This window comes from Chlorocebus sabaeus, chromosome 15 (genome assembly GCF_047675955.1).
Source record: "Chlorocebus sabaeus isolate Y175 chromosome 15, mChlSab1.0.hap1, whole genome shotgun sequence".
Classification (NCBI taxonomy): Eukaryota; Metazoa; Chordata; class Mammalia; order Primates; family Cercopithecidae; genus Chlorocebus; species Chlorocebus sabaeus.
Window position 1 is genome coordinate 9,884,482 of NC_132918.1, and position 21,730 is coordinate 9,906,211.

The 21,730-nt window shown below is 43.5% G+C and overlaps 1 protein-coding gene across 4 annotated transcripts in view; it reads right to left on the minus strand.

Moving 5' to 3' along the window:
* The window catches only part of USP13 (ubiquitin specific peptidase 13), a 134,470-nt gene that overhangs the window by 39,603 nt on the left and 73,137 nt on the right, over positions 1 to 21,730 (minus strand). For all 4 annotated transcript variants that reach the window (XM_007972018.3, XM_073023430.1, XM_007972020.3 and 1 more), the window contains 5 exons: positions 18,750 to 18,821; positions 18,297 to 18,390; positions 8,065 to 8,190; positions 6,239 to 6,392; positions 3,377 to 3,551 (listed from right to left, as the gene is read on the minus strand). In XM_007972018.3, coding sequence (XP_007970209.3) covers positions 3,377 to 3,551; positions 6,239 to 6,392; positions 8,065 to 8,190; positions 18,297 to 18,390; positions 18,750 to 18,821 — 621 coding nt within the window. The remainder of the gene's footprint in view (positions 1 to 3,376; positions 3,552 to 6,238; positions 6,393 to 8,064; positions 8,191 to 18,296; positions 18,391 to 18,749; positions 18,822 to 21,730) is intronic.

Genomic DNA, 21,730 nt, shown 5'->3' on the forward strand with positions numbered 1-21,730 from the left:
TGTAGACTGAATCACAGCCTACACTGCAGGAAATAAAAATAACATCTCTTAGAAATCTACCGAACTGGTTTTCTCAAAACTTATATTTGAAACATGATAAAGCATAATAAAGAAAAGCAAGACTCTACAAAAATGTAAGGATAAGCAAGCATGACAAGGAATATAGAGGTGCTCGATAACAAGCATTGAGAGTTTGAACTCAATCAGACTGGAATGAATCCCATGCCTGCCACTTACTGGCCAATTACGTCTTTTATTTCTTCCTTCATAAAATGAGAAAATAATGGTACCTACCTCAGACTACTAAGAGAATGAAATATGATCATTGATGGGAAGTGCTTAACACATGACCTGGCAATAACAAATGTGCAATAAATGACAGTTGCTTTATGACCTTTAACATTGTCTTTTTCTTTCCCACAGGGACTAGTTTTCAATTAATAACAACTGGATATGCCCAGTACTAATTCTTCTCATGTATATAAAAGGCACATGCAAGAGCATGTGTGTATGCAGACAAAAAAGAAAAGGTAAAAGGTCCTTGTAAGAACTACAGGAAGCAGAAACCCCTCCTCAAGGATTCTAGATAGATAGGCTAGCACTGCCTACAACTGAATATTTTGTAGCATCTGAGAAGAAATTCAGGACAGCATCATTTCTCCATTACAGATGGAATCACTGGGTGGTGACTTCACCCCAGGACAGAAGCTAAGGTGGGAGGTGGACACAGGAGAAGAATCCAGGTCTCCTGACCACTAGCCCTGGGCTCAGGGAATCTGCCTGTCTGTGGAAAGCTAATACCTCTCAGTCCGCATTTTAAAGATGGGCCATTTCCAGGTGTTGTAAACGCTGCTTCCTGGTAAGACACTTATAGGGAGAGGCAGGCACAGAGAGTGTGTCACACCCTGCACTTCTAAGACACCAGGCACTTTTCTGAAGAGCAGAAAGGCGTGGCCGAGGGCCAGGCAAGTGAACAATATCTCACTCTGCAGTTCACACCTGATGCTGGGGCTTTCGAAGCTTCCAGGCCCCATGATCACCTTTCACCTCCAAAATGGAATCAGAACAAAAGCACAAAGAGAAAAGGATAAATGTTCGAGGAATCAGTCTTAAACCTACTGTCAATGATTTTTAAAAATTGCTTCCATCACTAATAGAGGGTGTAGAGGTCTAACTGCCCAAAGATATCTCTGAGTTGTAATAAAGTATCTCTCACACTGAACTTGAGAACTCAACAACTGTTATCTGCAAGGACACAAACAGGCACATACACACGTGCACACATACACAACATGCACACACACAACCACCCACGCCTACAACTGAGCAGTCCTAGGATGAACACTCACCTAGTGATGGGCAACTGATCCCAAATGAACTACTATTAATCTCCCTTGGATAGGGAGCTTTTTAAAAATAATTTTAACAAATATGGCTTGTTTTTCCTTTTTGAAATAAATTGTTTTTGCTTTCCTGTTTTTAACATATGAAGTCTATAATCTGAAACACAGCAGAAACCTGAGGGAGCGGTTTCACAGAGAACATATAATATAGGCTGAGGCCAGACATGGTGGTTCATGCCTGTAATCCCAGCACTTTGGGGAGGCTGAGGAGGACCGATCACCTGAGGTCAGGAGTTCGAGACCAGCCTGGCCAAATAGTAAAACCCTGTCTCCACTAAAAAAACAAAAATTGGCTGGGCGCAGTGGCTCACGCCTGTAATCCCAGCACTCTGGGAGACCAAGGCAGGAGGATCACCTGAGGTTGAGAGTTCGAAACCAGCCTGACCAACATGGAGAAATACCATCTCTACTAAAAATACAAAATTAGCCAGGCATGGTGGCACAGGCCTGTAATCCTAGCTACTTGAGAAGCTGAGGCAGGAGAATCACTTGAACTTGGGAGGCAGAGGTTGCGGTGAGCCAAGATCACGCCACTGCACTCCAGCCTGGGCAACAAGAGCAAAACTCCATCTCACACACACACAAAAAAATACAAAAATTAGCCAGGCTTGGTGGCACATGCCTGCTTTCCTAGCTACTTGGGAGGCTGAGCTAGGAGAATTGCTTGAACTCAGGAGGCGGAGGTTGCAGTGAGCTGAGATCATGCCACTGCACTCCAGCCTGGGTGACAGAGCGAAACTCCATCTAAAATATATATATATTATATATCATATTATATAGTATATATATTATATACTATATAATATATATTATATTATATTTATATATTATATGTTATATGTTATATACCATATATTATATATTATATATTATAAATATTATATTTATATATTATATGTTATATGTTATATTATACAATATAATATTTATTATAATCTATTGTATATTATATAATATTTATTATTATATATTATGTTATATATTATATATATACACAGGTTGAACTGCTATTGAGGCCATGGTAAAAACAGCCCACACCAGCTGTTCCATCCTTTAATCCCCTTTATGTTAGCCAAAATCTCAATCTTAGCCTCAAAGAAAAATGGCCAAAGAATATCTGAATGTAGCAAAACTCCTGGAGCCAAACTTTCAGACCTCCCTTTGTTTTTTGCCACTGTAAGCACTGTTTTTCCAATAAGTGCAGTGACATGAGGTATGTTGGCAAGGATTCAACTGTATCAAATCAACTAAGGTGGCAGATGGGGAAAAAAAACTTGTATGTGTCTGACAACCAGCCTCACAATGTGAAAACAGGACATCTGACTAAACCCTGAGCGGCTCATTTCCACAATGCTCAGGAGACTTCCTGTCCACTTTGAGATGTCCTGAGACTCCTAGTCTCCAAGGAGAAACATAGTCAACTAAGTTCTAGACCAAGTCTTTAATTATGGAGTTAAAATATAGCACAATGGAGTTTAAATATGGAGGCCTGTCTTAAGTATTTTTATAATTTCTTCATTAATAATGTCATTCTTGCCATTTGGGAGTATGGGATTGTGTCTTTGCTGTACCCTCTTGGTGAGAGAGGGGCTGGGGGTGTGGGCAAGGTTGGGAGGGAGGGAAAGAGGAAGGAAGGAAGGAAGGAAGGAAGGAAGGAAGGAAGGAAGGAAGGAAGGAAGGGAAGGCAGGCAGGCAGGCTCCTAATAGAGAATAAATCACAACCTTACATTTAAAAAAAGAAAACAGAAAACCCCTCCTTAGCATATAATATAAATCACAGGCCTGTTTCATTGGACACGTCTCACACAAGTGAAGTATGACGAAAATTAGGGTGTGTGAGCCATAATCGCATCCATCACACAGGAACAAATACACACAGACACAAATAACAGCCGCTCCCTCTCCCCTATCCCTGTCCCCACCTCTAAAGGCCCCTCCTCACCCCACTGCCACCACACATAACACACACTTACTTCACACCCGCAGACTTTGCTTGTAGGGCACTGCTCCAGAAATCGTCAACGTTTTCTGGTTCAGAGAAGGCCTGAAGGCAGGCACCAAATGGTATCTTGGCACGCACCAACTCAGGAAGGGGTCTTCTGTTTGCTTCTGCTTCCCTTCTCGTTAGTTCATAAGCGATCAGTTCATCTGAGGGAAAGAGCAAATGAATGACCTTGCAATCGCTCTTACCCTACGGAAATGAAAAGCACCCTCTTTGAACAGTCTTCCCTGAAGGCTTCTGGGCTGGGCCAGGGTTGCTTATTTGTTGTCCTTTACAGAGCCAGATGCGCCTGCTGAAAGGCTGTTCAGGGACTGTCTTTAGAGTTGCACCGACAGGTGGCATTGAGCCATTCACATCTTTTTGCATGCTCCCCTTTGAGACTGACAGGACGGAAGTGTGAGCTTGGCCTGGCCTGGGTGGGTGAGAGGGTCAGACCATGTGTGTGATATAAATGCCCATGAACCTGGTTTGTCCAAAGGCCAATCCTGGGTTTATTCAAATGCCATCCTCCCAAAACAAGGCCTTCACATCAGAGTATTTTATAGCCAGAAAAGGTCCAAGGGCTAACCTCTTCCCAGTCCTTCACTGCCTTGCTGAAGAACTGAGGCCCAAAGTCAAAACCAGCCAATTACTGACAAAGCTGGACTTCAAACCCTGATCAGCACTCCCTCCACAACCCAACAGATGAGGCCAGAAAGAGATGTTGTATTGTGTAAGGGGATCAATTTTTGCCAATGATCACACACATAGACAAAAGTAACAAAAACATTCCTATTAACTCTAAGCTGTTTTAAAATAAAATAACCAAAGGCAGAAAAAAAAAAAGAAAAAAAAAAAAAACCACCGCTAAGTGCCTGACAAGAACCAAGAACCAGATCCAGTGTTATACATTTTCTGATTTGATTCCACCAGCAGCTATGATTAGAGGTCATGGGTCCCACAGAGGTGTGAGGCCAAGGAGGAGGATAACTACAGGACTGCAGTTAGCCACCATCACACACCCATGACAGTAACCAACACTGCCAAGACAACTTCCTGTGGAGGTTACCCAACACCTCAGACATAGGGCTACCAACCTCGAAGGCCTCTGTGCTATTCCTACTCAAAAGATTAAATACAAAGGGAAAAAGAGGAAGCTCCCAAGCACCAGCAGATCTGGTCCTGGAAACTAGCCTGTAGTCAAAATTTTATATAGATTTGAACGGCCTTTCTGGTCATTTCTTTTGTATTACCCAAAAAAGAAAAACAAAACAAAACAAACAAAAAAAAAAACTCCTGGTTTATCAGTGTGTAAGTACACTTACGCACATATCTGTTTTCCTAAACACATCTTAGATGCTTTTAAAATTCATTCCCCTGTCCCCAGTCAGTTTATGATGTACTTATGTCTAGGTTGCTAACATTAGATATTCCCAGCAGTCAAATTCCAGAGACTAAATTATAAATCTCCTTTCTGAAAAAAAAATAGTTATCACTAATAAATGATAAACAGAATTAGAAAAGATCATGGACCTGAGCAGACATGTGAGTCAGTAACCCTGAGGTAGACAAGAGAAACCACTGAAGCCTAGTTCTAACAAGGAAACAAACAACAGACTCCCATTCCCTTGTTTCTACACTGGAAAGATTTTGAAACTGATCAAAAACTGCATGAGCATATAGAAAATGAAAATCATTTCATCTCAAATCATCATAATCATCACTTTCCAGTTAGCATCATAAACTGACCCATGACTCCCCACACACAAGAAAGAGGAAAATGGGCCATCCAGGGATTTGCTGAACTTTTTTTTCTTTATTCTAAAAAATAAAAAAAAACAGGATACACGTGCAGAACGTGCAGGTCTGTTACACAGGTATACATGTGCCATGGTGGTTTGCTGTACCTATTGTCTTGTCCTCTAAGTTCCCTCCCCTTTCCCTCCACCCCCTAAGAGGCCCCAGTGTGTGATGTTCCCCTCCCTTTGTCCATGTGTTCTCAATGTTCAACTCCCACTTATGAGTGAGAACATGCGGTGTTTGGTTTTCTGTTCCTGTGTTAGTTTGCTGAGGATGATGGCTTCCAGCTTCATCCATGTGCAAAGGACACGATCTCATTCCTTTTTATGGCTGCAGAGTGGAATTGCTGAACTTTACAAAAATGACTGGTTCACAGGAGATGAGCAATCCAGCAGCTATTTTGTCTATTTTGCTTATACAATGTTAATTCAAAGAAATGCCATTTGTCTATTCTGCCTAGGAAGAACCAGATTATACTGATGGAAGGAGAAGGCACCAAACCTGAATGCCACATCTCTGCCTCCCTCTCTCTTCCAAAGTCCAGAGACCCTTCTAATGGGCTTTGCCTTTACAAAGAACCCTGACACAATTTATCTCCCAGAAGAGGTGGCTGAAATACTCATGTGCCAAAGCCGGATTATTTCAAGAGACCTCTGCTCGAATGTCTAACTTTAAAAAATACAGTCCTGATCATTTCCCTCAGACTTTATAGCACAACTTATAAATGACAGTGTTAAAGAATTTTCTCCATATATCATTACCAATAATTTTCCCCAAAATTATGCTGACTCCATACTCAGTAGTTGGCCAAATGTATAGGCAGTGAAGTAGGTTCGAACCATAACGCCTCCATAAAACCTGTGATGCATTTGATTCTTCTCAAAGGAAAAGTCACACGGGAACTAACAAAGAGATGAAAAGAGATGAGCAAAGCAGACATCATCTGGGCTGGGTCTACTCCTGACACACTTCAGTGACTAAACCATTCTCTCTGATTCAAGGGTTTTCCCATATGAAGACACACAGTACTAACTTCCCGCTTTGGAATTGTTACCCTTGTTGGTTGCCGCCTCCATGGCCACAGGTAACTGCATCAGGTAATCCACCCTCTCCGTGTAGCGGACTTTCCGGGTCTGACAGCACTGAATGCGTTCTTCCACCAAAAAACGAAAAACATCGCTTGGGTTTTCCGAGCCGATGCGGTTCCTCTGAAGGATGGATTGTATCAGGTTAGTAAATGTTTGAATATTGAGCCACTAAGACTTACTAGAAAATGAACTCTAAACCTGGTGTAAACAGTTGGCTTTATTAAACATTTCCTCTGGGCATGCCCATTCACCAATGCACTTTAATAGCAAAACACGGGAATTTATCTAAAGTCCAAAAATGGGGATTGGTAAAATAAAATACAGTTCATCATGGATTACTATTTCAATATTATTAAATTAAAAACCATGGAGAGAAATTCATAGAATGAAAAGAAAGGAGGAGGTGAAGCCAATCAAAAGAGAAAGGGAAAAAAATAAAGGGCTGCCCCAGAAAAATGAAAACATGTACAATATGATTATATAAATACACTCATATAAATTAGGTACAAATAAAACAGAAATCATGCTCTGTTAACAGATGTAACAATGTGGCAAAACATTTAAGTGAAAACGCTGCTTACAGAAGGGCATGTAGAGAATTAACATAAGACCTGGAAAGTGACGGGAGGGGCAGATGCCAAACTGTGAACACTGGCTGTTGGCCGGGCGCGGTGGTTCATGCCTGCAATCCCAGCACTTTGGGAGGCAGAGGCGGGCGGATCATCTGAGGTCAGGAGTACGAGACCAGCCTGGCCAACATGGTGAAACCCCATTTCTACTAAAAATACAAAAAATTAGCCAGGCGTGGTGGTGGGCGCCTGTAATCCCAGCTACTCAGGAGGCTGAGGCAGGAGAATCGCTTGATTTTGAAAGGCTGAGGTTGCAGTGGGCCAAGATCATGCCACTGCACTCCAGCCTGGGCGACAAAAAAAAAAAAAAAAAAAAAAAAAACACTGGCTGTTTGCGGGGGGGTGGCATTAAGGGGGATTTTGATGTTCTCCTTTGTGTTTTCTATATTTTCCACAAAGAACACTGTTGTAACCAGGAAGGGGGAAAAAAAAAAAGTTGTTTCTTCAGGGGGAAAAAAAGCCTTTACTCAGGAATTCTCAGTGGCTTTCCGGCTCACATCTGTAATCCCAGCACTTTGGGAGGCCAAGGCAGGTGGATCATGAGGTCAGGAGTTCAAGACCAGCCTGACCAACATGGTGAAACCCTATCTCTACTAAAAATACAAAAATTAGCCAGGCATGGTGGCAGGTGCCTATAATCCCAGCTACTCAGGAGGCTGAGGCAGGAGAATCACTTGAACCTGGGAGGCAGAAGTTGCAGTGAGCCAAGATCGTGCCACTGTACTCCAGGCTGGGCAACAGAGCTAGACTCTGTCTCAAAAAAAAAAAAAATGTTTTTAATAGCATTCAATTCTGATGTGAGTCATCATCTTTGAGCAGTGGCAGGACACCAAATACCATGCAGGGCTCTTAAGGGACTTTGTCACAAAGACCAGGAAAAATAAATTGTGAGTAGAATAACTGGCAAGCACTCCTATAACACATATAGGTTAAGAGGAGCACAGAGATCCACAAGTGTCTGGAAACTAGCGTGTGAAGAGCAGTCACATCAAGTGGGCTGAGCAGAGAGTTTCCAGGGAGCTGATTCTGAACCAGCTTCAACAGGAGAGACTGAAGCAAGAAGAGAATGGGGAGGCATTCTGATCAAGCCGCAGCGGACTGCACTGAGTGGCTCGGCACCCTTCTTACAACCCCGCTGAGCATCGCAAAGACTGACTACTCACCTCTACTAGATTCACCAGGTGCAAGAAGAATTCCTGGGCATCTTGCTGTCTGTTAGAGGAGAATTCCGGGTGGCTCTTGCTTACAAAGGCCTTAAACATGCGCGGAGAGATCCCGTTCTGCTGTGGCTAAAGGATAAAAATGAAATGGACTTACAATACTTTCATGCACGTTAACAGTCCTAAGAGGCAAGTAGAGCAGAGCCCACCATAAACTCCACTTTCCAGATGAGAAAACTATAGCCCAAAGAAGGTAAATAATGATAATGCCCAATACTCGCTGGTGTTTACTATGTGCCAGGCCCTGTACTATGAAACTTATGAAGAACACAGAATGAGACTCTTCCTGTTTACTCAAAACTAGAGACAATAGGTGACACACACTTTAGAAAGTACTCACTTTCTAAAGACAGGCACTAGGCTCATTCTCACAGGACTTGCTACACAGTGACCAAATGTCACAGCCCATTTCAGAGCAGGCTAGAGATGACTTGGGAGGAAAGGTTTCCGATGGAAGTTAAAAAGAGAGGCCCGGTGCAGTGGCTGATGCCTGTATTCCTAGCATTTTGGGAGGTCAAGGCGGGCGGATCACCTGAAGTCAGGAGTTCAAGACCAGCCCAGTCAACATGGCGAAACCCCGTCTCTATTAAAAATACAAAAAATTAGCTGGGCATGATGGCACGCATCTGTAATCCCAGCTACTCAGGAGAATAAGGCAGGAGAATCACTTGAACCCAGGAGGCGGAGGTTGCGGTGAGCCAAGATCACACCATTGCCCTCTGGCTTGGGCAACAAGAGCTAAACTCCATCTCAAAAAATAGATAAGTAAATAACTAATAAATAAATAAATAAAAGAGAGGAGAGCTCTGCAGCATCTCCCCTTCCCTTCCATGAGGGTATCGGAGAGAATGCCTCCTGAAGAATGGAGACTTGCAAGAAAGAAAAATGGCATTGCACGGCCCGTTAAAGCACTGCAGAGCTGCTCAAGCTCACGAGCCCACCCCATACTGTTTCCGGACCAGAGCACAGGGAGTTCCCAGGAGATTGTAGAGGGCTTGCCCATCACCTGGCTGCAGCTGCTAGGAAGGCTGCAGGGGAAGAGCAAGCAGCAGGGCAACTCTGTCAGGACAAGGAGGTTGGATTTCCTGGGGGACCAGCAGGACAGCTCAGAATCAGAAGACAGCCAGATGACCCATGCAGGACCCTGCAGAAGTGGGTGGGCTGTCTGCCAGTGGAGAAGGCTCAGGGCAGGTGGAGGTGAAGGCTGCAGAGACCAGCTGGACAGAGCATCAGGGAAAGATCCTTGTAAGGTCCCTGAGGGTGGGATGACAGTTGCGGGGAGGCAGCTCTAAGAAACCACTAATGTGCCCCTACAAAAGGCCAGCCATGACAGGAGACACGTGGCAGCCCAGAGGGAGCGCACCAGCACTTGGTAAGTCAAAAAACTCTGCCTACTTCTCTAATCTCCAATTCCCTTGACCCTTGACTATGGAGGGGCCAGCAGCGGGTGGAAAGAAGCAAAGAAGTGGAGCAAGGACCCCCACATACACCAAAAAAAAAAAAAAAAAAAATAGATGCCAACACTAATGCTTCAGCACTGCTGTTCTCTGAAACTCTTGAGTTTGGTAGAACGAAGAAGCCTAAAACTGGCTTTTTAATATGATAACCTACAGAAAATCACTAGGAATCTAGGAGATCTGCCCAGGATGCTCTGAAGAGGCGGTGGGAAAATTCCACATCACCTTTGGTGATAGAGGTATGCACCTGATAAAGCTGTTTCCCAAATGTTTCCTCCAAGCTCAGCCCATCTGCTAATGGTGATACCTACTGTCTCGTTAACACTCCTGGTAACCCTAGAAAGTGGGCACTAGTCTTATCTTCACTCGGGAAGCTGAGACTGGTAGAGAAGTGCCAGACAGGCCTTTCAGTTCAAAGTGGTCTTAACACCCAACTGCCATGCAGCTAACAAAGCCTAACCGGAGTGGCTCTGACTCCAGTTCCAGGCTGTCTATAGCAAAAACAAGTAAGTGGGTCCTGAAGCACACTTAGGTCTCAGTTATATAAACCTCACCTTGTCATTTGAGCCAAAGAAGTAATTTACTTCCTCTCTGCAAATGCTGAAGCTGCTACCCACCCACTTATCCATAAAACCTCCCTTTGCTTAGCTTGCAGACCATACTCCGCTCCTCTGAGTCCAGAGCACAAACTGCCTTCTACTTTCTTTTTTTTTTTTTTTTTTTTTTTTTGAGACGAAGTCTCACTCTGTCGCCCAGGCTGGAGTGCAGTGGTGGCGCAATCTCTGCTCACCACAAGCTCTGCCTCCCAGATTCATGCCATTCTCCTGCCTCAGCCTCCTGAGTAGCTGGGACTACAGGCGCCCACTACCACACTCGGCTAATTTTTTGTATTTTTAGTAGAGATGGGGTTTCATCGTGTTGACCAGGATGGTCTCAATCTCCTGACCTCGTCATCCGCCTGCCTCGGCCTCCCAAAGTGCTGGGATTATAGGCGTGAGCCACTGCGCCCAGCCTGGCTTCTACTTTCTTTAACTTTCAGCCTGCTTCTGGTCTGTCTCTGCAGCCTTTGGAGGTGGAGGACATGTCTTAAACCTCCTTGAATTCTCATGGACATCCAGGTCCATGCCTGTAGTCTGGGGACCATGACACATTTGCAGAATCACAGTCATATGCAACAGGTGATGAGAAAACTCCTTTATCTATCTCCCTGCAACAAAGAGGCAGCTCCATATATAACATCCCTCCAACACACATGCTCTATGCAGTGTTTTCTAATAAAAATCTGATGAATTTCTCTGTCTTGCTGAAAACATAACCTGGTCTGGACACTTAGTATTTAGTGACTGCCTGCTTCACGCAGAGCACTATTGGAGATTCTGTCTTCTAGGAGCTTACAGAAAACAGAAGAGATGAGAGACAAATACACACATCGATAACAAATGTTAGGGAACGCCACAGAGGACCTGAAACACCACTGGCAGCTCTCAAAGAATTCCTCAAAGTGGCAGCACTTGGGCATCTAAGGACTGACAACCTGTATATAAATGACCAGCTTACACACATACACGGCTTCAGTTGTGCTTCCAGTGCTAGTCAAAGCACAATTAATTTTACTACCTGTATATATACCTCCTGAAACCTATGTAAAAGTTGTGACTTTCTTCATTCACAGTGCTGTATATATCACATAGTATCAGCTGACACAAGCATGCAGTAATAACATCTAGCTTCATATGATGGCTAACATTTATGTACTCATTAAGCAGACATTTACCGAGAGCTATAAAAACTCAGGTGCTTGGATGAATACCTACTACGTGCCAGGCACAGTTCTTAACACTTTACATATTTATTTTTCTTAATTCACCCAACCCCATGAGGTGGTGATGATGAAAATTATCTCTACTTGAGAGATGGGAAAACTGAGGCACAGAGGTGTGAAGTCCAGGGTCACAAACCTAAAAAAGTCTCTCCACCCCCTCCCTCTAGTGTCCTTATGCTGTTTTTGGTATACATGTGCCAACATCTCATCTCTGAGGTCCCTGAGTCCATCCTACTGGCTGCTAAAGAGAAGACAATACATCAAGAGTCTGCATAATCCTTCTTCAAGCCCATACAACTCTAGGGCCAACATCACAAGCTACTCCAACAGTTATTTCTCCACTTTCGAGAGTAGGGAGGCACCACTTGGAATAAATCCCTCGGCATTTGTGCATTTCTCTTTAGGCATTCACGTTAGCATGCATTCACTGCCTGCTGCTGATAGTGTTATTTCTTATAATCTGTGATTCAAGTTTGGTGTGGCTGTCAGTCCCCAACACAGACCATAGCAAGCAGCCACTCCGGGAAGTTTAACGAGCCAGTAAATTCTGAAGAGCTAGCTACTGCTCTGGGCCATCATGTGGCCATACAACCAGGAGGAGAAGTTTCAATACAGACCATGGTGGGAAACACTAGAAATTCAGTCCCATATCTGGACTGTGGCCCAGTCTTAGCCATTCCCCTCCCACACTTCTGTAACCATTTCATTTCTTCATTTTCCTCAACCAACTTTTCTTAATCCTCTATTCAACAGTCAAGCTATTGCTTGAGAGTTGTCTATCATTTAGAAGTTATTTGAAAAAGCTTCCTAACCAGACAGATGCTACCTCCTCCTCTTCATATCATGCTACAGACCAGTTCCTGGGGTTCACAGCTGGGTTAGAGCATCTTAGCTCAAACTCATCTACTCCAAGCTTAGTGCCTTGATCATCACCTGGCCCCATCTGCTAACACCCATGCCCATGCCTACTCTCCACTTTCAGAGGGGACATCTTACTAATTCCCATGCTCAATTATTAATATGCTCACTTCACACCTAGTTATTAGAAAGTCAGGCTCTGAAAAAGTTGAGCCTGAATCTCATGAAGGCTCCAGACCTAGCGACCTTATACCAAACACAAGTCAAACAATAATACCTCAAGGAAGCAATCTTTAGAGCAAACTTAAAGCAAATGGTCCAGTTCCTTCAACAAATCAATAGTTTGCAAAAAGAAAGGGAGGGGGACTTTAGAAAGACATCTTGGATAATGCAGGGAAAAATCAGAAGATGCACTAGGTATTCGTGATACTAAGGGATGGTTGTTAATTTTGCTACTGTGCTTTTAACACTTTAAACAGCTTTTTTTAAAGAGACGAAGTCTTGCTGTTGCCCAGGCTGGATGGCAATGGCGCAATCACAGCTCACTGCATCCTCAAACCCTTGGGCACAAGTGATCCTCCCACCTCAGCCTCCCAAGTATCTGGGATTACAGACACATGCCACTGTGCTCAGCTAATTCTTTTATTATTTTTTTTTCTAGAGACAGAGGTCTTACTGTGTGGCCCAGGTTTGTCTCAAAGTCCTGGTTTCAAGCAATCTTCCCACCTCAGCCTCTCAAAGTGCTGGGATTACAGGTGTGAGCCACCATACCTGGCTGAACACTTTAAACTTTTAATACAATACTTATGTTAAAAGAAGAAAGAAGGTATTATAGTTACAGATGCAAATTTAAATAATTTTTCCTTTAAAAAAAAAAAAGTCAGGCTCTGGACAAGGCAGTTCCCTAAAACAAACCAAAAATTCAAAATAAGAACCAAAGAATTAAATTAAAGAAAGCATGTTTCCCATTTAGCAATGAGCCAGTGATATCACCTGAGTGTCCCCTATGGGCCCAACACCTCACAAGATGAGAAGCAGAGACCAAAACTGACCAAGAGTCAGCCCTGCCTTTACGGAACACACGCTCTCACTTGAGAGCTGGCTCTCAGACACCTGAAGCAATGGCTAGTCCTGACCACTAACTTTATAACACAGAGACCCAGGAAGTCACCAAAAGAGCACCCAACGAAGGAACCTGTCATATTAATAAGATACTGTACTTACTTTCTCCATCAGCAATTGCAAAACAGATCAGCTAAAATTAGAGGGAGGACTTCAGTGTTCAGAATCTCTCCCAAATGCTTACACAGAACTTTCTGTTTAACAGAGTGCACCAGTCCGACAGCCAGACACAGTACACTCATATTCCCCTGAGCCGAATGCTTTAATTAATAAGCAAGCAGCAAGACTGAGACTTTTATCACATCAGAGCAATACCTGAACAGATACTTTTAAACCACAGGATAAAAGCAAGATACACACATGTCTGCCTTTCCCTAAAACAAAGGTGTATGAAATCTGTTGACTTAATTTTTTTTTTTTTGGTATCACTATTCATTTTATTTATTTAATTTTTTATTTTATTTTATTTTATTTTTTATTATTATTATACTTGAAGTTCTAGGGTACATGTGCATAACGTGCAGGTTTGTTACATATGTATACTTGTGCCATGTTGGTGTGCTGCACCCATCAACTCGTCAGCACCCATCAACTTGTCATTTATATCAGGTATAAGTCCCAATGCAATCCCTCCCCACTCCCCCCCTCCCGATAATAGGTCCCGGTGTGTGATGTTCCCCTTCCCAAGTCCAAGTGATCTCATTGTTCAGTTCCCACCTATGAGTAAGAACATGCGGTGTTTGGTTTTCTGTTCTTGCGATAGTTTTGCTGAGAATGATGGTTTCCAGCTGCATCCATGTCCCTACTCATCCTTTTTTGTGGCTGCATAGTATTCCATGGTGGATATGTGCCACATTTTCTTAATCCAGTTTGTCACCTTAAACAATAAACCTTGGACCAGTAAGTGTTTAACCTAAGCCAAAACCCCAAATCTCCTAAGCTAGGAGGACAGGGGCATTCCCAAACTATTACTCATATTTCAAAGGTGAATCCGAAAGGTTACATGTGTCTAACCTAGGAAAATAGAGGTTAAGGGAAACAAAGCTCTTACATTCACAGCTAAAATTACATCACCTTGAAGCAGAACACTAGTTATCTCATGTTAATAAAAAGTTGAGACCAGCAATTATGTGTTGATTATTTAGATGAGAAATCAAATAAATTGTCGCTTAGGAAATGCAGCTTGTACAGAATACAGAGTTATTTAAAATATGTTATCTTTGGAAGAAGAAATAAGGTAGAGTGTTCAGCTTTAAAACATTTGAAAGCACTGCCTTAGAATGCATGGAGAAAATATTTTTTGAAGAAAAAAATGCCCTTTTATAGTATTATCTATTGTAAGCACAAGTTAATCTTAAAATTCAATTCAACATATTTAAGTAAAAATGGCGGGTACCACAAATAAATATGGCCACCTTTTTATGCATGATAATATTTATTAAGCATGCATATATAAAAAGCTAGATTTAACCTTGGTTTATAGCAGATTAATTTAATACCAGGAAGTATATATTCTAGAAATGACCCAACTTGTAAGACGCCGGTGAGAAACCCTCGTAACTGGGCTACCTGGTAATTCTGCAAACTCCAAATGCCCCCTTTTGTCATCCACCTGCCACCATCCACACACTGAGGCACTGGGAGCCTGAAATAAGTCTTGGAACAACTGTTAGGGAAGTAGGATAATGCAGTGATCAAAAACACAGACTCCAGAGCCAAACTGCCTGATATAATTCCCAGCTCCGCCACTCACTGGCTTTGTAACTTTGGGCAAGGCTTCTGTACATCCGTTTCTGCATCAGTGAACATACAGGAAGAGCCCGGCCCTTTGCAAGCACTATGTGATGCTAGTTATTAAGATCATGAGTGGTGGTGGCCCTGGAAAAAGGCATTTCTACCACATGGCTCTGACCCATCCTTCATGCTCTCTCCCCTCCACCACACATTCCTCTCATCATCTATCCCCTTTTCTGTTTCAGTGAATCTTCTTGCCCCATCTTGGGGCATTTCAGGCTCATCTATAAGTTACAAACACCAGCGGCCTGGGACAGGTCCATTCTTCCAAAGGGCTTCAGGTACCTGAGAAAATGAAAGAGCCTCACAAATTGGTTCCTTTGAAACCAACTGCCAGTGAAAATCCTGATGCCTGAGAAACTAATTCTTTCCACTGTCAAGGAAAGTGGAAATTTTTGCTGTAAATTATTTGTCTATTCAAGGAACAGCTTGAAATGGATATCCCCGGGGCCACAAGGAAAATCATGGTCAACGTGAGCTCTATTTGAATGTTAAAGGAATATTACCAATGCTGGACCAAAGACCCACTTGTCTCACACCCAGCTGGACGGGCCCTCCCTGCCCCTGCCCAAATGCACACTATATACTTCTCACAATCAGGATTCTTTCTTTAAGACCACTAGATCATGGCACCTGAGGGCTGGAAAGGATTTCACAAGTCATCTAGATCAAGGGTCACAAATCCAAATACCCAGAGTCCGAGTCAGGTCATGAGTCATAAAGGGACTGGAGCCAGCTGAGGACTATGTGACCTGTGTGAAGGGAGGTCTGGCCCTTGGCTCCAGCTGTCATCGCAGGCCTGGGACTGTCAGACGTTCTGAGTGGTTAAGAGAAGACGGAAATTTAGATTTTATGTGTGGACCAAGCAAAACACATCCCAGAGATGGCCCAAGTGCTTTCAGATCACACACCTCGATCCAGACAGAGCAGTGCCTCCCACCTACAAGCCTCAGACCCTGGAGATGTAAAGAGCTACTACACTACGGCCACCGAATCCAATGCGGGAAGAGAGATAACGGCTCCAAACAGATACTACTTGTAGACTGCATAGATAGTGTGCCTTGCTCATATAAGAACTTCTTTTTTTAACATAAAAGGACGCTGTAATATTAACAAAACCAAATTTTATTTCCAAACAGCACTAAATGGATGATTTTTCATTTCACATTTTCTCAAATAAGGAGATCCCAAAAGCACAGAAATGGTCACGTAAGGTGCCCAGATTTTATTTGCATTAGAAAGGGGACTCCTGGGCTTAAAACATTCACCATCACCACCGAGACCAATTCCACTACTTGAATGGTGAGATCGGAAGGTGGCATGGCTTGCCCATAATCACACAGCTCCTTGCAGAACGAGGAGGGAAAGCCAAGGTCCTGAGTCCTACTCCCAGGTCCTTCACCTCCACCAGAGAGCACAGACCCTGCCCCAGAAGAGCCATACAAGAAGTGACACCGCCTGGATGAGAACTCAGAACAAATACGATCATAACACAATTTTGGACTGAGGTTTATCCACAATCACCTCTTTAAAGTTTCACAGAAGCACAGAAGTAGAAGAAGCCTGGATAACCCCAAACTCCAGCCCTACCCTCAAGCCACCTCCTCAACTGTATCTCAGATAGGAGCCTTCCAGCCTCTGGTGGATAAGGACCTTGTTACCTTACAATGCTGGATAACAATGCAACTTGAGAACTTCAATTCTTCCTATTCCCACACCACTCTGGTCTCTTGGGCTTGCCATTCAGAATGTCTGTTTCCCTCTCCATCCCCTTCACAACTTAATTCTTTCTCCCCGCCCCCAAGGCTGCCTCTGTATGTTCTTTTCATAACCTCCCTTCCCTTGTTTGCTCCATTTCCACAACTAGCTGGCTTCCTTATGGACAAGAGGGTATTTATTCACTGTTGATTCTTGCTGTCAGTCTACAGGTATTAGCTAAGAAGGACTGGCTTGAGATAAACACTTGAGACACAGAACTGAACAAGCCTGCCCAGTAAGTCAAGACAGGGTACTGGGAAGCCAGAGCAGGTGGTGAGAAAGTGGGGCATGAGTTCCACTCAGGGCATCTGTGGCAATGGGAGAGAACGGTGCCAAACACAGATGTGTAAGCTGTGCGCTGCACAACCGCAAGGGTACCACTCAAAAAGACCAAGTTATGAGTAGTACCCTCTGGAGTTGTACAACGAGCAGCATAAGGAGGGGCCAGTGGAAATGCAGGTCTGGCCATTAAAAGATCAAGCCCATATTTCAGTGCTTCTGTTAATTAATAATGACTGGCCCACAGAGTTTCTCCTACTTGAGTGTGCTTAAGAACCACCCGGCAGCTTACCATACCTGAGGAATGCCAAGCCCTCCCCTGAGATTCTGATTCCTCAGTCCTGTGGAGGGACTAAGGAATCTGTGTGTTATTCTTTGTTTGTTTGTTTGTTTGTTTGTTTGATATGGAGTCTCACTGTGTTGCCCAGGCTGGAGTGCAGTGGCACAATTTCGACTCACTGCAACCTCCTGGTTCAAGCAATTCCTGAGTAGCTGCGATTACAGGCATGCGCCACCACGCCCAACTAATTTTTGTATTTTTAGTAGAGACAGGGTTTCACCATGTTGGCCAGGCTAGTCTTGAACTCCTGACCTCAGGTGATCTGCCTGCCTCGGCCTCCCAAAGTGCTAGGATTACAGGCGTGAGCCACCATGCCTGACCCTGTGTGTTGTTTTTTTAACAACCAGACTCTTGAGAAACTCTAGCCAACAAAGTTGAGGCTTAGGAGAAGGAAGACACTATAAGTGCCAAGACTGTGGTACCAAGGGGAAAATGTTTATATTTTTATGAGATTTAGTCCTTCGATCTCAGCTCTATTTTATAAAGAATACTGTTTCTAAAGATGGTTAATGATGGCACACATGTATAATCCATGAAGCAACTGTCTCTATAAACCCAACCCTGGCTAGTTATTCCTCATCACAGTTTTTAAGAGCATACAGACAGGCACCCTAGACACTGAAATGACATTACTATTCTGACAGCTTGCTAAATTTATGGCCACCATGTGCCAAATCAGAGGAAACCCACATTCTAAAGCTCCTCCCTACCTACATGTCAACATGGCAAATGCTCGGACGCTTACCTTGTGCTCCTCCTTCATCACCTGTTCAATGAGTTCAGATTTCACCGGAGGCTTTGAATACTGGCCTGAGAGAAGGCCATGTCCTAACTTAGTCCTGGCCAGGACAGAGAAACAAAAACAAAAAGGTCATTGTTGTTTTTCCATAGCAATATTACATTTATCTATGAATATCAGTAAGTACAGCTGCTGTTAAGTGGAGCATTTGATGTGGATTACACACAAATAACTTATTTATTTGATTCTGCTTCATACTGATACCAGTTGCAAATTTTCTTCAGTATCTTGTAGATAACTTTATCTTCTTTTAAAAGTAACACATTCTCATTTTGAAACACTTTAAAAAAAAAACAAAACATAAAGAATTGCCTTTAATTTTGCAACCCAGAGATAACCACCATAAACATTTTATTGGATGCTTTTTGTAAAAAAAAAAAAAAAAATTCTGCCACTTACATCTGTGTGTTGAAATCTTGTGTTGGATCTAAAGGCGAGTAGTCAAATATTCTGGGAAGGTTTCCTACATACCTAGAAAAAGAGTGGCAATAGTTAAAACATAGCAACTGCAAGAAAAACAGAACCAAAACAAGCCATCGAAATTCTTGCTAAGACCTTCTTGCCCCTTTGTCAAACTAAACAATCTACCTGAAGAAAAGTTTTTCCTGAGATTCTACCCCTACCAGCACTTATGACCTTCCTGAAACGTTTATCCTTCTATCAGTGGGTCTCAACCCTCGTTGTAAGTTAGATTCACCCAAAGAGTTTCTTTTACATTTACCAAAGCCAGAACCACCCCTAGATGTTCCAATTTCATTGCTCAAGACTGAGGCCTGGGATTTGGAATGTCTTTTAAAAGTTCCCCGAGTGATTCTAACATGCATCTAGAGTTAAGAACCACCGGCTAAGCCATCGCAATAATCACCACCTCGATGACAATGGTACAGAGGCCAGGTGCCGTGGCTCACACCTGCAATCCCAGCACTTTGGGAGGCTGAGGCGGGTGGTTCACCTGAGGTCAGGAGCTCGAGACCAGCCTAGCTAACATGGAAAACCCCGTGTCTACTAAAAATACAAAAATTAGCCGGGCACGGTGGCACATGCCTGGAATCCCAGCTACTCAGGAGGCTGAGGCAGGAGAATCGCTTGAACCCTGGAGGTGGAGATTGCAGTGAGCCAAGATTATGCCACCAGACTCCAGCCTGGGTGACAAAGCAAAACTCTGTCTCAAAAAAAACAAAAAAGACAACAGTACAGTTAGGGACAAGACTCGACTTAAACCAAAACGTCGTCAGGCTCCTCTGAATCCTCTGCATGACTGGGCCTGTCCTTGGGCTTCCCGCTCTGTTCTTGTAGATCCAGTTTGAGTAAGCATCCTGCTAATTCAGTTTAGTGAAAATCGCCCATCCTTGAATCTGACCAGCCTAGCCTGCCTTCAGCAGTAATCCCATTAAGTCTGGGTAGCCAGAAACCCCTTATCCTTGATGTTTCTTCTTTGTGATTTTCCATCCCCTGGCCCCACCCAACTCCTTGGTTATAAATCCCCACTTGACTTTGTTGGAATCAGAGTTGAGTCCAATGTCTCCCCCGTTGCCAGGCCCTGTTGCAGTGCTACTACACCTATGGCCATGGGCCCCCTTGAATAAAGTCTGCCTTATCATCTTTAACAAGTGTTTGGGTAATTTTTTTCTTTAACATTAAAAATGGTTCCAATAATCTCAAAATGAATAATAATGGCAATAGCAGTGACAGCTACCATTTTCTGGAGAGCTTCCTACATTAGCCTGTTGAGTCCTCACTGCAACCATATGAGGAAGGGATTGTTGTTATCATTATCCCCATTTGAGAGGTGAGAAATTGGGATGCAAATTCATTAGGTATCTTCCAAAGCCTCCAAGCTACCTGTAATCCCAGTACATTTGGAAGCCGAGGAGGGATGATTGCTTGAACCCAACAGTTGAGACCAGCCTGGACAACATAATGAGACCCCAACTGTACAAAAAAAATTTTTTAATTAGCTGGGTGCAGTGGTACATACCTATAATTGCAGCTACTCGAGAGGCTGAGGTGGGAGGATTGCCTGAGCCCAGGAGGTAAATGCTGCAGTGAGCTGTTATTGTACCACTGCACTCCAGCCTGGGTGACAGAGCAAGACCCTACCTCAAAAAAAAAGTCTACCAGGGAGGGAGTAATGAGGCCCAGAATGGACCCAAGCAGCCTGGCAGCAGGCCAAGTTCGGAACCACTCTGCTGGCTGTGTCTGCCCATCCACTGCCCCGGAGCGACTGCAAGCTTATTCTGACAGAATGGTGCCAACTTTAACACTGATCTCCAATCATAATGCACAATCACTCCTTTCACTTCTTAAATTCACTTCCTATTTCACACCCTCTATTTTGTGTTGTCCTTTCCCCATTGTCTTTAACTCTCTAGCCTGAAAATTCTAGGAAGAAGAATCCAAAAGCAGATCCCTTTCTCCAGTCCTTCATGTGCCCCACTCTGCCCACTTCTCTGACCTCATCTGCCACTGTGTTCCCCCAGCCCACAACATCCCCACCACTTGTCCCTCTTGCCGCCCAAGGGCATGACAGACTTGCGCATGTCTCAAGGTCATGCCTTCTGCTGTCTTTTTCCTGGGATGCTGTTTCACAGATCCTTGCTTGGCAGCTCCTTCTCAAGCCTGTTGACAAGTCACCTCTCCAGACCCTCAGATAAAACAAGAGGGGCGCCCCCACCCTTCCTCACTCCCTACCATCTGCTTTTGACTGACTTTCTTCTTAGCATGCATCACTATTTGCAGTTTTACAATTTACTTGTGATATGGTTTGGCTGTGTCCCCACTCAAATCTCATCTTGAACTGCAGCTCCCATAATTCCCATGTGTGGTGGGAAGGACCCTGTGGGAGGTAACTGAATCATGGGGGAGGTCTTTTCATGCTGTTCTCGTGAGAGTGATTAAGTCTCACGAGATCTGATGGTTTTATAAATGGGATTCCCCTGCACAAGTGCACAAGCTCTTGCCTGACACCAGGCAAGACGTGACTTTGCTCCTAATTTGCCCTCTGCCATGATTGTGAGGCCTCTCCAGCCATGTGTAACTGTGGGTCAATTAAACCACTTTCCTTTATAAATTACCCAATCTTACGTATGTCTTTATTAGCAGCATGAGAACAGACTAATACATCTTGTTTAGTATCTGTCTTTCCAGAGATTATATACTAGAATGTCATCTCACTAAGGTAGCAACTTTATCTAAATCACTGCATCTCCAGCACAAGAACAGCATCTGACATGTAAAAGACACTCAATAAATATTTGTTCAATGAATACATTTATGTCACACAATCACACAATTAACTTTCATAACTGAGTACAATAACCAAACAGAAAAGGCATTATGGCAATGAAGCCCTAGCAGAGAAGCATGACACAATATTAGTT